Below are 14,485 nucleotides of genomic sequence, written 5' to 3'. Positions count from 1 at the left end.
GCATCACAATTAATGAAGCATTCAATCTGAGGCAGAATTATCATTGATCCTAATCATTACTATAGCATGGAATATCAATAACTACCTCCAAGTAATGAAAGACGCAGGTGAATTATTTCAGTAAAACAATAAGTCCAATAAGCAACCACAGAAATTAAACAATGTATAAACTGCAGAAACACTCAACACCAGATTTCAGGTTTAAATGCCTCACAATTTGGATGAAACACTAGTGGAGACAATACCATTAGCACTGGGTGTGATACGCACGGAGTGGACAATGCAGCCAACCCTTACTGTATTTGGATAATGCCTTTATAGAAGATCTGATCTGCAGCTAATAGGGCGAGTTCTCAAGGTTTCTTTAGAGGTCTTATGTTATGCTTTGTAAATTCAACGGTTCAATGCCAGCCTTAGGGATAATCTAATTGACTACTACACAAATACATTTTATATTTAGAAAACCAGCAAGTTCCACAAGCGTTGGCCTATTTGTAGGCAATTTACTGATATCTTTTCACAGTCCATCAGTTTCATCCACTGCTACTGCGATGAATCCTTACATCTGTGTGCATTATTAGATGTAAAGATGACCCATGCAACTCCAACGCACATCAAGACTTTGACAGTGTGCCTTAGGTCAATCCTCTTAAACGTAAACTCTCTATTCACCCTGAATCCCTTTCGCTGTACCATGCAAAACGGTATGCACTCCAATATCAGCAACTCTTTCACCTTCAACTACACACAGGTTACAAATTCACAAAGCTTTCAGGGTGGGCATGGAGCACTGCAGGGGAAACACACCCATCAATCAATATCGGTTTGTTCAGGGACATCCCTATCAATCAAACAATATAAAAAACACAAGTTTAAAACAAATCATAACATTTTCCACTAGGACAAGAGGTTAAAACTGCAAGGGAATGTATGTGTACACTTGCTGGAGAAGAAGAAAAACAGGGCGCCCAGTTAACAGCTCAAAGGCTCGCACAAAAGCTCTAACAGACAAGCATTCACATCAGGAGGTGAGGACGTCAAGAACCTACACACGGGAATTTGCAGAGGATGTTGAAGGGTTTGATATGATCAGACACCAGTATGGTCTTCTCAAGGGAAATATGAGTGTGGACTTCAAGGTTCAGATAGGTATCAAAAGAGTTTGAGAAGGGACCGAAGAGAGAAAGAAACAGAAAATGGCTGAGTGAGGCCATGGAAAACCTACCAACAAAAACATCCCTTTATCAAGGAGATGTGCAGTCAAAGTCCTCCTTCTCTGTATCAAGGAAATAAGATCTTACCTCTTTAAGGCAACACTCAATCTAAACTGCTCAAAAGAAGAAACCTGAAGCGCATTATGGATGAAAGAAAGAAGCATCGTCAGGTTTCAATGGATCTTTGCATGTGGACTGTAGTATCGTTTGACCGAGCAGAAACGCGTCTCGTCACGGGGAGTCTAAAATTCCTCAAGTCATCAAACCTGAAGAGAAACCTGTCAGTACAGATGGCAAAATAAAAAAGCAACTTGAAGAAAACAGATTTGTGCAAGGTTTAAAACAAACAAATACAGAAAACTGCAGGTTTGAGGGATTATGCCCTTTAATATTGCCAACACTTACACCTTGTTGAGTAAGCCCCCTCCTAGTAGTTTTAGTTTAACTGGGCTTTGAGGCCATAAGAGTTAAGCTATCCACAGCACTTGAAATGGGTGCTGTGTGTCCAGAAGTTCAGACATATTATTCCCAAATGCAGAGGGGGAAGAGGTTCAATTAGGCCGCTTAAATGCATGATTCTGTATCATAATAGAAGAGGCAAAAAAGGAACAGGTGAGACAGAAGCATTTATTTGTGGGCAAAGGGCTAGGGTGTAGGGAGAGGGTAATGGTTATCCAACCTCCCCTGAACACCTGGTCCACGTTGCTGACACAAATAATTGTAATCCTGTCATTTACTGTCAAAGTACTGAACTAAACTAGTTGTTGTGAAATACTGAAAAGGACACACGTGTGTGTGTCTGCAGAATGCATGTTTAAAAAAGGTCAAATGAGATTATAACCCAGGGTTTCCCTAAACAATACTTGGTTTTAAACGCAATTAAGACTTGTGGTGTTCGTATTCTCTAAGGCTGTCACTTATACAATGGATAACAAGAAGACTGATATGAATGGCAGATGTGAACAGGTTAGCAGTGAGCGAGATGAAAGAAAGGCAGCAATATCACTGGTGTATGTCCCAAACTTGGTCAAGATCTGATTCTTAAGGAAAAACTGCTGGGTTTGACAGAATTTGCAGAGGTTGACTGAATGCCATGCTGTGACTGCTTAAGAATTTCTAATGAAAAATGAGAGAGAGGATTTGGTGATGGAAAATTTGAAATGTGGCTGTACCCACGTGGGATTGCAAAATGTAAACTTTTAGACTTTGCACTTGGGGTTGTAACAAGTGCAGCACACTCTGACCAAAGTCAATTTTCTATTTTTTTCAATAGGTCTATGGATATATTCTGAAGAAACGGTAAAAGATTACTTCTTCCATTCTGAGGTGAAATACGTAACACATCAGAACAACAATGCTAACATATTATCCCATCATTTACTGAAGAGGGCAAATATAGGAGAAATCTCCAACAAAAACAGATAAACTGGTGGATGAGCAACTATCTGTTAAGGGATATATTAAACAGACATACCATCCAAACTCAAACTCAGTTGGAGGAGAATACTGAAATGAAAAAAAATGATACCTCTACAGCTATGACATACACTACCCTCAAGACTATCTTGAAGAGAGGGCACCTAACAAACAGTTAAGTTGAATGACCCAGGAAAAGTTACAAAAGCTATTGGGGAGTCAGGGCAGTCGTAAGCACTGAAGAGATCAAGATGTATTGGTTAAAATTGGTTGTCAACGAACAAAAACATTTGCCGACTACTAACCGAGCCAAGGTAAATCTGAAGATGTACAGACAGACGCCTAGCCCTAATTTTATAGACAAACATTAATAAAATTTCTGGGTGAAAGTAAATGTTAAGATGATAACAGGTGTCATAAAGGAGCATTTAGGGCTCTTTCCCCTTTTTTGCTTTAGGGAGGATATCTAAAGATTGCAAGGGTATCAAAAGGGCTACAGATGGAAAATAAAATAACAATTTGAGGTCAAGCAAACCTAAAAACCAATTAAAACAGGACTAGCAGGGTTTATAATACAAAGTAAAGTATGCAAAGTAAATAATTACTTGGATGTATAGATCAATGCGTCACCATGATCGCTTGTCCAACATATTCAATGAAGGTGTCTCCAAAGGTAGACATACGCATGCTCGTAATGGTGCTAATCAATTGCCACAACGTGAGACAAGTGAATTAAACATACTAATACACGCAATGACATAACAGGTAAGTGGACATACTTGGGACACACAACATAAAATCAATCTGTGTTGGGGTCACTCAGCATAGCTCATCATAGGTGACAGTATATCCACAGGTGTAAGCGGAGGGTCTTACCCAGTGCATCAGTCAGAAATGCCCCATAGGTCAAAAGAAAAAGGTTGGCGCACAGCCGCTAACTGTAAATGAAGGCAATAGAAAACAAAGTTAAAAGGCAATATAACAGGCGGACCAAGACGGCCAATGATAAGGAAAGGCACGTTCTGGGAAGGCAACTGCACTCACGTGGCATTGGCGTGGAAAGCGCAACAGGTCTACACTCCTTTGCTCGCCTGGATTGAGATAGATCAGAGGAGGCAGCCAATTTTAAAGTACCAGCAATTCGGGGAATCGTTTTCAGGTGTGGTGCATACTGCCCGCTGGCCAGCTTCACTGCCCTGCAGCCAATGAGAGAAGACGGGGCGTGTGCACACTGGTGGTAGAGAATCCCTCGTGTACAGCAGCCTCAAGGTTGCAGCCATCTTAGATTGTGTCACTGGCTGCTGTGTGTCAGCTTTAAGAGGCGGTGAAAGATGGATAGTACAACTCGAGTCTAGCTATTACTTGGGGGGGGGGGGAAGGTTTGACGTGAATTAAAATAAAATGAGGTGCCCAATGCGCAATCTTGCTGCAGTTAAGTCAATGAGGCCGAGTTAAATGGGGAGGGGTGATACGGAAGAACCTCTATAAACAAGATGGTAATGTCCGCAAGTTTCCAGAGCCAAGGATTTACTTTGTGGGATAATGCAGGGCAAGCTTATAGGAAATGAGTCCCTGGCATGCTGATCTAAAATAACCAGTAACCCTCAGTGTGGGCCATACTAAAATGTGTTATGTGTTGCTATCAAACACGGACGGTATAGTATAGGTCACCATTTTGGACAGGCGGAATGCATGTGCCACAGGTGGATGGGTATTGGTTGTTTCAATTAAGATAAAAACACCCCGGGATGTGAAACCACCAGCTAAAGGCCGTGGCCATGGTGGTATAATGCTGGGCGTGTTGCCTGTCCAGAATATAGCTGTAGACAGAGTTTCTGAGTTCCCAGACTGGCGGCAGAGGCACCCGTAAGGGCCCATAAAAACGAATTGAAGAGCCCCAGTCCCGAAACCATGAATAACTAATCATCGGTATTCATTATCAAGGGAGTTCTAAAAGGAGCTATAAAAGTCAGTTGTGATAAAATGCACATCTAGTCCAAGATAACCCCTCAGCGCTGGATCAGAGAACCTTTTCTTGTAGTGTACATCTGCACTCATTGTGGCGCTTCCCGTCCATTAATGGGGACAGGCCTGATGTGGCAATGGTTCTATTGGGGAATTACAATTTGCACCATGGGATCTCTTTATTCAGGCCCTTGCTGCGAGTGGAGGGACGGAAGATCCACAGTTGCTCCCTTTTGAGCAGGTTGGTACTCTTCCATGCTGACTTTGCTTCCAAAATGGTCCATCTGAGGTCACCTGGCGAGTGCTGGGAGTTGTAGAAGTGATTGCACATCTTGGTGCTGTTGTGTCCGCAGCAGATGTTGCTCCGGTGCTCCATTATTCTTGTTTTTACAGCACTCATGGTCATTCCCAGGTTTCAGAGGCCACATGGGCAAATGATCATGTAGATGCAGTTTCTTGTATTGCAATTAGTGTGACTCTTGTGTGTCCAGGTGAATTGAGGACCTAACTTGACCTCTTTGGACTGTTGAGTGAGCACACTCCGCAAACTAATAGGGATAATGTCCCGTGACAGGTGGTCGGTTCCACAGGGTGTTCTGTGTCTGGGAGTGTTGTATACAGGGTCTGGTGTGTACAAGGAGATCCTTTAGGTTGAGTTTGTCTAAAAGCAACGCGAGGTCGTGGAATCTGAAGGTGGTTACACCGGTGATGATATCCTCAATCGGACATAATCGCCTGAGTGATCAGCTTCACCCCCAGTTCCAACCGGATCAAACATATCACCATGAAACACTGGGGTATTTTGCGCACTGGATCCCTTGAGATTCCACGACCACGCTTTGCTTTGAGACGAATACTGCATCTGAGGCAAAAGTACAGACTCCCAGCTGAATTGCAAAAAAATAGATACTTTTTTCTATTTTTTTTTTAACTTATCTTATTGACTTTTACACACTTTTCATCAATATTATAATTTTAGCAGCCCAAAAGCATCCTGTCCAGATCTCCTGATGTGCACCCTGAATATTGAGCACAGAATATCAATAGGAGAGAATATTGAGGACAAAATATTGAGAAATAAAATAGACAGGTATGGAAGTCTAGATTTTCTCCACATATATTTTGCTAAGCTGTACATATATTTCTAAGCTACGTAGATGTGGAGTTTGGAACAGTAAATTAAGACATCCCTATATGCACTTACCGTTCAAGATTTTGTCCCTTAAGATTCTGTCCTCAATATGTTCCGGGGGGGGTCGATATTCAGTAGTGAAATCAAATAAACTGTTCCAGTAATCAGAGACTCTCTCATCATCTGCACAGGGAGCACTTATTTTGATAGATCTAGCAGTGCCTGTTCTCTCATGTTTGACATCAAGATGGCCGCTGCTTCTGACCTACACATAAGGGTCAGGAGGTGCCTGGGCCTAAAGTGGCACACGAATGCTGCAACTGGTCCAATGGTGCGATGAACTGCTCCAAGACCGGGAGTCACCTTGCCCAAAGATACACTCTCAGGAGATGGCACCCTTATCCATAGTATAGTTTGGGTCAGGCTGGTAGTAAAAGGACACAGGAGGATTCACAATGTAGCAGGGTACAGGACTTACAATGTTTCTGCTTTTCACCTTATCCCTCACAGTTATTTCAAACCTGTTACTGTGCACTGGCAAGGGCCTCTTCTGAAGGCTGGGAGTCAGGTTCATTATGAGATAGACCCCACAGCATCTCTCTCACACAGACGCTCACAAAGTAAGCAATCATTCACTGCCTCCAAATCACATGACAATGAATTAAATTTATTTTACAGAAGGGAATGAGACCATGTTACAGGCAGATTTTGTGATAAACTCCAGATGTGAGAGAAAAACGTGCCAATAAGTTGACTAACTGCCTAATCAAGACCATGGACATTTGGCCAACAGATGATGGAACTTGTGGTAAAGGAGTCAGACAGGCTACAGACATCTGGATAATTAATCCAGATGCACCTAGTGAGTCAATGGAGTTTGAGAAACATATGTCCTGTCATTAAGACGGTACAAGTCTTTCAAAAACACTACCTTTTGAAAACAAAACATACATGACAAAATAGAAGTGTTTTGATCCGATCCTTCATAGCTCTACAAACAGAAAAACAAATGCTACTCCAGAGAGCATTGACTCAAATCAGGCGGAATATATACAAGAACAGCTAACATTTTAAAGAGGATGGAAGAGCACTCTGGCACATTGTTTGGTTACCCAGATGAGATAGACCTACTAGCATGTACAACATCGCCATAAAAAAAGGCCTCACCGCTTTCCTTCACTGTATCTACCAATCTATTTCATCACCCAATTTTTCCTAGCAATGAATAAGAGATGCTTAAGTCACTAGAGGGAGGAGATTTCTGACAAATCTACTAATCATCAAACCAAGATCTTTGGCAAATGCAAGATGAAGTTTGGGGTAAAGGAGTCAGAGAAGCTAGAACATCTGCGGATCAGGCAATGGGTAATGAACTACGAAGTACGAGCAGATCCAAGCAGAGATTCTATGGATTTTGAGGATTTCCAGAAGTCCTGGTCTACAATGAAAGTGACAATATATAGACAGAACAAATCTAATCGCACCACAATCATTAATACACGAAATTGACATTGAAGAATAGGGAAGGGGTTTAGGTTTCAAAATTGATGACAGGATAGACTCTGGAGAGACCTTCCCAAATCTGTAGTCAATACAATATCCAGAGGAAACATACAATAATATATTTGGGTGTTCCATTACTGAGGAAAAACTGCAGAAAATGCTCCTAAGTGTAGAACACATTTGTGGTCATTATGTGCAAGCCCCATAATGTTTGGAAAGATGTCCAAGGGAAGATCAAAGGGCCATATGTAGGTAACATACTATTTACCGATTCATAAATACCGAATTTTACCGATTCGGTATTTAAGTATCGGTAAATAGTATGTAAGTAAAAAATCGGTAAATTTTACCGATTCGGAAAGATTCGGTATTACTGATTCGGTATTTACCGAATCGGTAACGAGGCATACCTTCCCATTGATTCCTATGGGCCTGGAGGCCCATAGGAATCAATGGGAAGCCATTCACCATTACCGATTCGGTAAATACCGAATCGGTAATAGGGGGAGCATATTCAAGGGTGGCAGGGTGTCACATTGACACCCTGTTGCACCCCTGAATCGTGCATGTGTGCACATGTGGCGCACATACATGCCCTAAAGGCATGTATGTCTGCCACATGGCACTGTCAAAACAGCAAAAAATAGATTTTTGAAAGGTATTCGATATTTATCACCAACCTGTATTTGGTGGTAAATACCGAATCCTGAATACAATAAAACACTCACTTGAGTGCTCCCTAGATATGATTTAAGGATTCGGTAATTTACCGAATCTGTATTTTACCGACTCGGTATTTTACCGATCCATTACCGATTCGGTAAATTACCGAATCCTTAAATCATGCCTCCTACATCTCAAATGCCTAAATACCGGTCGGTAACGGGATATTTACCGAATTTCGGCCGTTACCGACCGGTATTTAGCTACCTACATATGGCCCAAAGTGATGCTGGACATTTGATTCAAGAGAGTGGGATAAGAAGCTACAGTTCTTTGCTCAAGAGATAATAACGGGGCAAAACAGAGCAGACAAACGCAGTGGCTTCTACTGTGAGCTGCTAAGAACCTTGCAGTTACGTAGTACCTGGGATACCGTTAGGCAGGTATATATTTATGCGATCAAATTACAAATGAAAACTAGGTCATTGGTTGTGGGATACTGAAAGTACATTTTCCAATAACTGGAGCATTCGGATAGAGCACATAGCTAAGTAAGACTAGTTAGTGACATCCCATCCCAGACTAAGAGCTCAGAAGCTCTTTAACATAGATTGGAGGGCAGGGTTAAAAGTCTGAGGGTTTGAAGGGGAAAGTGTTCAGTCTACTAGAAAGGAGGATTGGAAATCTTAAAAACGTGAGTAAATGGAGGCAAATGAACAACAAGGTGGCAAACTGGAGTAAGTTGGAGGGAGTGGGCTGGAGAAACCAGAGGGTGAATACTTTTCATCCTCAAAAGTATTTTCTAAACATTTCAGGGGGAAAAAAACGTGGTTTTGGTGCTCATTTTCCTTTGGTGATGTAACTGGAGACTCTAGGGAATCACCGATTCATTCTCAGATAATAGTTTGTTTGTATTTTAAATTGGAGAAGCTCAATATGTGTATTTATATTTCAGTATTAATATAATTAAAGAAGGATTATTATAGATATATGGAGAAGAATAAAAGAAGATGAAAGCACTGCAACTTAGAGGGAATGGATGGGATCCTTCGAAATATGGAAGCTGAAGACCATTAAGCATTATGATAAGCAATGGAAAAGCACCGTGGTAAGAAATAGAAAGTATTATGGTAAGAACTGCCATCATAATCTATCCTACGAGAGGAAGGCCATCAGTATGACTATGGCCATCAGGGACTTAACTCAGTGTCAGGATTTTGCGGTGCTTGCTCAGGGAGATGCTTGGGAAAATGTTTGTTCCACCAGTGGTTGATGGGAAGTGCATTTGGGTATTGAAGTGTGCGGCCACTATGTAGAGTGATCAACAAAACTATTATAATTCAGAGCCTGGTACTGGTGTCATTATTGGGCGAGTTCTCATGGAGATTGATGCACAGTAGTTGTGCCAGACTTGAATGTGTCACGGGGCTGGTGACCTGTACTACTGTGCCAGACAGCCAGAAATTATTGTTGAGGTTTGGATCAGAATGAGAGCATATGCTCCACATTCACATCTTCATTTATGGGAGATATTATTTTTCGCCAAGCTCGGTTCAATCTGTGTGGGGACCATAACGCTCTAAACAGTATGAGAAACACAGTTTAGGTAACAGGCCGAAGTCAAACATTTTGAGGCTTACTTCCAGAACAAATCCAGACGTATCCGGTATGGAGATGGGTAGTATATCCAGTCAGCATATCCAGCAAGAGTTTAAAAGGATCTTGCACGTGACCAAAGGGGCATTTTTTTTCTATGTGTGTCCTGACAGTTTTAAATTATCTTGGTTTTAGGAACTGTACTGGGCGAACTCTCCAAACATTTGCATTCAGCACTCCCCTCTGAGCCCCTGAACGCCACTCTGTACATGGTCTTTCCACCTTCTCTGGTGCCTGCTTTCTTCGGTTCGATTCTTACATCCCGCTGTGATCCCTTCTCTGACTGTCTGCTATGAACTGCTTATGACCCTGATATGTGACACTGAATAAGATCTGCATCTGAAGCCTCTTTCATGGTCAGATCAGTGAGTCTTAAGAACCATCTCTCACATCTTTGTTCTCCTGAAGTTGCTCCCTCCAAGGTCCTTCTGCATCTCTTAAGTATCTCAGATCTTTAGAATGAATTGCGCATCTGGGATCTTACTTCTGCTCTCTGTTGCCTTTCCATCTTGCTGTACCTTTATGTTCCTGCTCTCTCCTACCTGAACAGAAGGGAGGTTGAAGACTATGTGATGTAATGAGTGAAACCTTCTGATTCTACTCTTCAGTCCAACCTCCCACAAACCAATTCCTACAATGTGAAGGATCTGAAAATAGGGACCAGAGTAAGAGAGTCAGAAGGATAAGGCATTAGCGACAATTGAGACTATTCACTCACTACCAATTTCCCACCTCTATCCTACTTTTTCCCCAAGTCAAAGGAGAGGGTGAGAGTTTTAGGGCAGAATTATTATGGCTGAGAAGAGGATACCTTGGTGGTGTTTTGTTTGTCCACTCACTTTTTCTACATTGTCTTTAAGATCATACTTTAGAGCAAATTTTGAAATACTCAAGACTAGCCTCATATAGTCTCATGCGAAGTATTTTAATTTGAATTATTTGACAAGGGAAGCATCAGCACCCAGCATAGCAGTAAATGGCCCTTGGTGCACAGGTTAATCCTCACCCCACGAGAGATCTTGCAACTGCTGAGAAGACACTTCTTCAGTAATTAAGAAATACATTTATTTGTGGCACTGAGCCAGGATGCATTCCATTCCCCTACTTGTCACCAATATGCTATACCAGGAGGCCTCGTAAAGACATATAGCCGAAGGAGAAAAAGCTCCATGCTGTACTATTTTGCCTGAGTGAACTCAGTACTACATTGGACAGCAAAAAAGGACTAGTGGTCCATCTACAACCCTTACAAGCAAGGGTAAGTGGAATATAAAAGGCCTCACACTTTACAGCTGCTAAGATATGGTGCCCAGCAAAACAAAGGCAGCAGTAAAAGAAGGAAGAACATAGGAGTACTAGTTTAAGGTAGATGATACAAAGGGGTATTGATTTATAAAGTCAAAAGGTAAAGAGCAAACTCCTAAGAGAGGATTATCTAGGAGGACCAAATACACCAGACATTTTCAAAGGGAAAAGAAAACAAAAACCATCTCACGAATATGCACTGAAGCAGCACCTTAAGAAATGAAACGAGGCTATCCAAGGAAATAACAGGGATGCCAGCCCCCAACTTGTGCTGGTCACTAATCACTAGAACAATGGGCAGATCAAAGCCTGCAAACGCAGAAAACCTTATAAGAGCTCCGTGCTGCCACGAAGGAGTCCAACCCTGCAATTCAATCCATATAACCTGAGCGAAAATGTATAAAACAGTCCAAATTTATATTGTTGTAAAACAACACTTTTTAAAACAGACAAGCCAGAAAGAAGGCTGCAATTAATAGAGTTATTTGCATTAAAGGTGCTGCTTATTAACACTGGTAAGAGGATCATTTGTTGGGTAACTAGATAATTGAATAATTCCTGTTATGTTATGTTACGTTACTGATTATTGCTAAAGCGCATGTTCACCAACCGGTCTCTTGGCGCTGGATTGCTAATACGGCCTTGGTTCCTGTCAAAATGATTTGCAGAATTAAGAGAGGATCCTAGGAGAATTTGACAGATACACAGACATTGCCACTAGGAAAGATAATAGCCAATGTATACGTAAAAAAGGCAAATAGCTATGAATGTAAGTACTATGCCACTGTCCCTCAGGAGAGAGACATGATTAGAACACTGAGAAGCTCATCTACAAAAAAAACAAGCACATCTTTTTTGTATGTATTTCAGAAGGAACAGTCGTGCATGTGGGACTGGTGAATTCAATGATATCACTGTTCAAAACAGCATTATTGAGTGACTAGACCACTTAGCAAATTTTGGGGAGAACACCATTAGCCTCCTCCATCAGATCCGTGCTTTCACAACATTTTATTGTTCGTCCATATGCTTTTGCTGCTAGAGGATTCGATTTTCTCCAATCTCTCGCTGCTCAAAGATCCTGCCACTGACGCCCTCTAACCTAATGAGAGCTACGATGCAGAGTTTTGAAAGTTCTAGCCATTGTTTTGTAACACGTACCAGACCAATGGTGATCTAAAACACACCAAAAAATAAGAGACTTTTTTTTATCATTAGCAGCAGCAAGAAAGCATCTACAGCAAAATGAGAAACTTACGATTGCACCTTTTTTGCACAAATCTCAGTTTGCAAGCTGTCCGATAGGTTGAGAGGCGAATGACATCAAAATTTTGAGCTCCTAAAAATGAAAAGCCAACAATGATTTGAGTTAATTTACTAATTTACAGTAAAGTTCAACTACAATTCAAAGAAACAGAATCACAAGTTAGATTGACCATATAAAGTTATTTCTAAGGCGTAAGCCTCCAGGCCTGGCCTTCCCATCTAATCTTAGGTTTAAATAGATTTATTGATGATCATTAAAAGAAATGACAATTATATAACCCGTGCAGCAAGATATCTGAAGAGACGTATATTCTGTAAAGTAGTACCACAACACTAAACAAACTGAACCAAGTAATATCAAATATCAATTTCGCAAAGAATGACTGTGAGGCATAATTTTCGCATAAATCAAGTTATTTTTAATCATTTGGAAGTCCTGCATCGGCTGCTGTGCTTCACAAGACGAGCAGAGGAAGACCCCCACTAAAAGGACTTAAAGAGACATCTCATGGTTGATGTCTCTTGCTGTGGACACCGCTTATTGTTGGGTGGACACCCCATGTCCACAATCGACACCATCTCAACTCCAGTACTACGTGTACAGCCTCTCTTTGAGATCCTATTGGGCCATATAACCTCGATGTAGGCAGGGAGGAAGTCCAAAAAAATAAAAAAAACTTCAGTCATGAAACATTGCAAGGCCTTCCTCAGGTATTCATCTGTAGAGGAATCTTGGTTACCCTTCATTTACTAGCACTTGCTGCATTTCCCAGGAGCTCTGTTTTATTCTGAAGTTGCTTTAGACAGGTGACAGGTCAGTCCTTAAAATGACAGCATCTGAGAGACTCTGCCTCATATTCCGCCACGAGCTTCTCGTTTGTCTGTCGATCTTCACACCAGAGCCTCCTCTTTATCCCACCCAGCACACTCTCTGCTGTGCTTCCCTGTTTTCTATCTGAACAGACATTTGTTGCCACTCCCTCCGCAGGTGCATCAACACGGACTCACCTGTGGTTAGAGCCTCCTCAGCAGCAGAAGGGTCTCTGAATTTGTGATTCAGCAGCACGGGGGTCTCAGGGTAACAAAAAAAGTGCCAAACCGTTTGTTAGTTTTCTCTCGGTGCATTAAAGGGATTCATGGATGAAAACCACCAATGACAGGCTGCTCGAAATACACTGCAACAGAGGGGACATGGCAGAACGTCCCATGCAGGTGAGGCAGGCCTCCTACGATGTTCCCGCCGGAACTCCAGACTCAGACTCATAGTGTTGCGGGGAGTGAACCAATCTCTGTAGTGTTTCTCGGGCCTCTTTGGTGCCAGCACTGAGCCTGGCTGCTCAAGCGCTGCCTCCGATCTCAGTTAACCTGAAGCACTTGGACCGCTGCTCCCCAGCCTCTATTTCACCTTAGAGTCAGCACTTGGGAAGACCGGTCTCGAGCTCCGCAGCCGCACTACCTCCACCTAGTGATTCTCTCCATGAAAGGTGGTCCTCTAACCCTATCAGGCTTGCAGCGGTGGGCCCTATAAACTTTGAAATCCGCATCTCGCACTTTCCACTCTAGTCTCCCACCTGAGCAGCAATACCCACACACAAGAGTGCACTGGAGCGGCATATTCCTCAGCAGCAAGCTTCGTCCCATCTCATTTTACTCCAAAAAGCACCAAGATTACATAGAAATGTGTTATAAATCAGAGACCAGAGCTGAATTACTTGATATTTCAACACAAAGGGGAATTATGCCTTCTATAAAAGTATGGTCCAGGCCAAGTAAATATATAATAATAAAGAACTAGTGCACAATGAGCAGAAGATTAAAGACCTTGAACTATCCACACTTACATAAAATGACACATGGAGCCGTATACTCTCTGCTATTTTTCGTTAAGGGGATATTGCAGCCATAAACCAAAGCCCTGGAGCGGTTTGTGGTGCAGGAGACCGGAGATGGGAATGCATCACTGGATATTTTGCAGTATATTAAAGAGAACACTTTAAAAAAAATATCTTTCATATATTCACATGCTTGAAATGGCAATCCCAAGTAAATTTCAATAGCAGTAAAATGTGTCAAAATGGCCATAGGCCTCAATAACAGTGTTTCTTTAGTAGCACAACCACCTCATTTGAAATAACTGGAACATCTACTAAGGTGAAGTGCTGAGCTCTCCTACTCCCCCTAGAGGCCACCGCAGCTAAGGCTTCATAGCACAGGTGTGAAGATTGCATATCCTAGTAGTTAGCCTCTGAGCAGGGGGAGGCCAAATATCAATGTATGAAAGACACCAATGCTGGAGTTATAGTTAAATAATTTCTTCTTCAGAACTAGATCTTTCAAATATTCACATGCGTCAATCAGAATGCCA

General features: G+C 41.9%; 1 protein-coding gene across 4 annotated transcripts in view; it reads right to left on the bottom strand.

The window, feature by feature from the left end:
* The window catches only part of DTNB (dystrobrevin beta), a 716,394-nt gene that overhangs the window by 542,751 nt on the left and 159,158 nt on the right, over window positions 1-14,485 (bottom strand). For all 4 annotated transcript variants that reach the window (XM_085613210.1, XM_085613208.1, XM_085613207.1 and 1 more), the window contains exon 4: window positions 12,113-12,193. In XM_085613210.1, coding sequence (XP_085469336.1) covers window positions 12,113-12,193 — 81 coding nt within the window. The remainder of the gene's footprint in view (window positions 1-12,112; window positions 12,194-14,485) is intronic.

Source organism: Triturus cristatus, chromosome 6 (genome assembly GCF_964204655.1).
Source record: "Triturus cristatus chromosome 6, aTriCri1.1, whole genome shotgun sequence".
Taxonomy (NCBI): domain Eukaryota; kingdom Metazoa; phylum Chordata; class Amphibia; order Caudata; family Salamandridae; genus Triturus; species Triturus cristatus.
The sequence above is the reverse complement of the archived record's forward strand: the minus strand, read 5'-3'. Positions and strand labels throughout refer to the sequence as shown.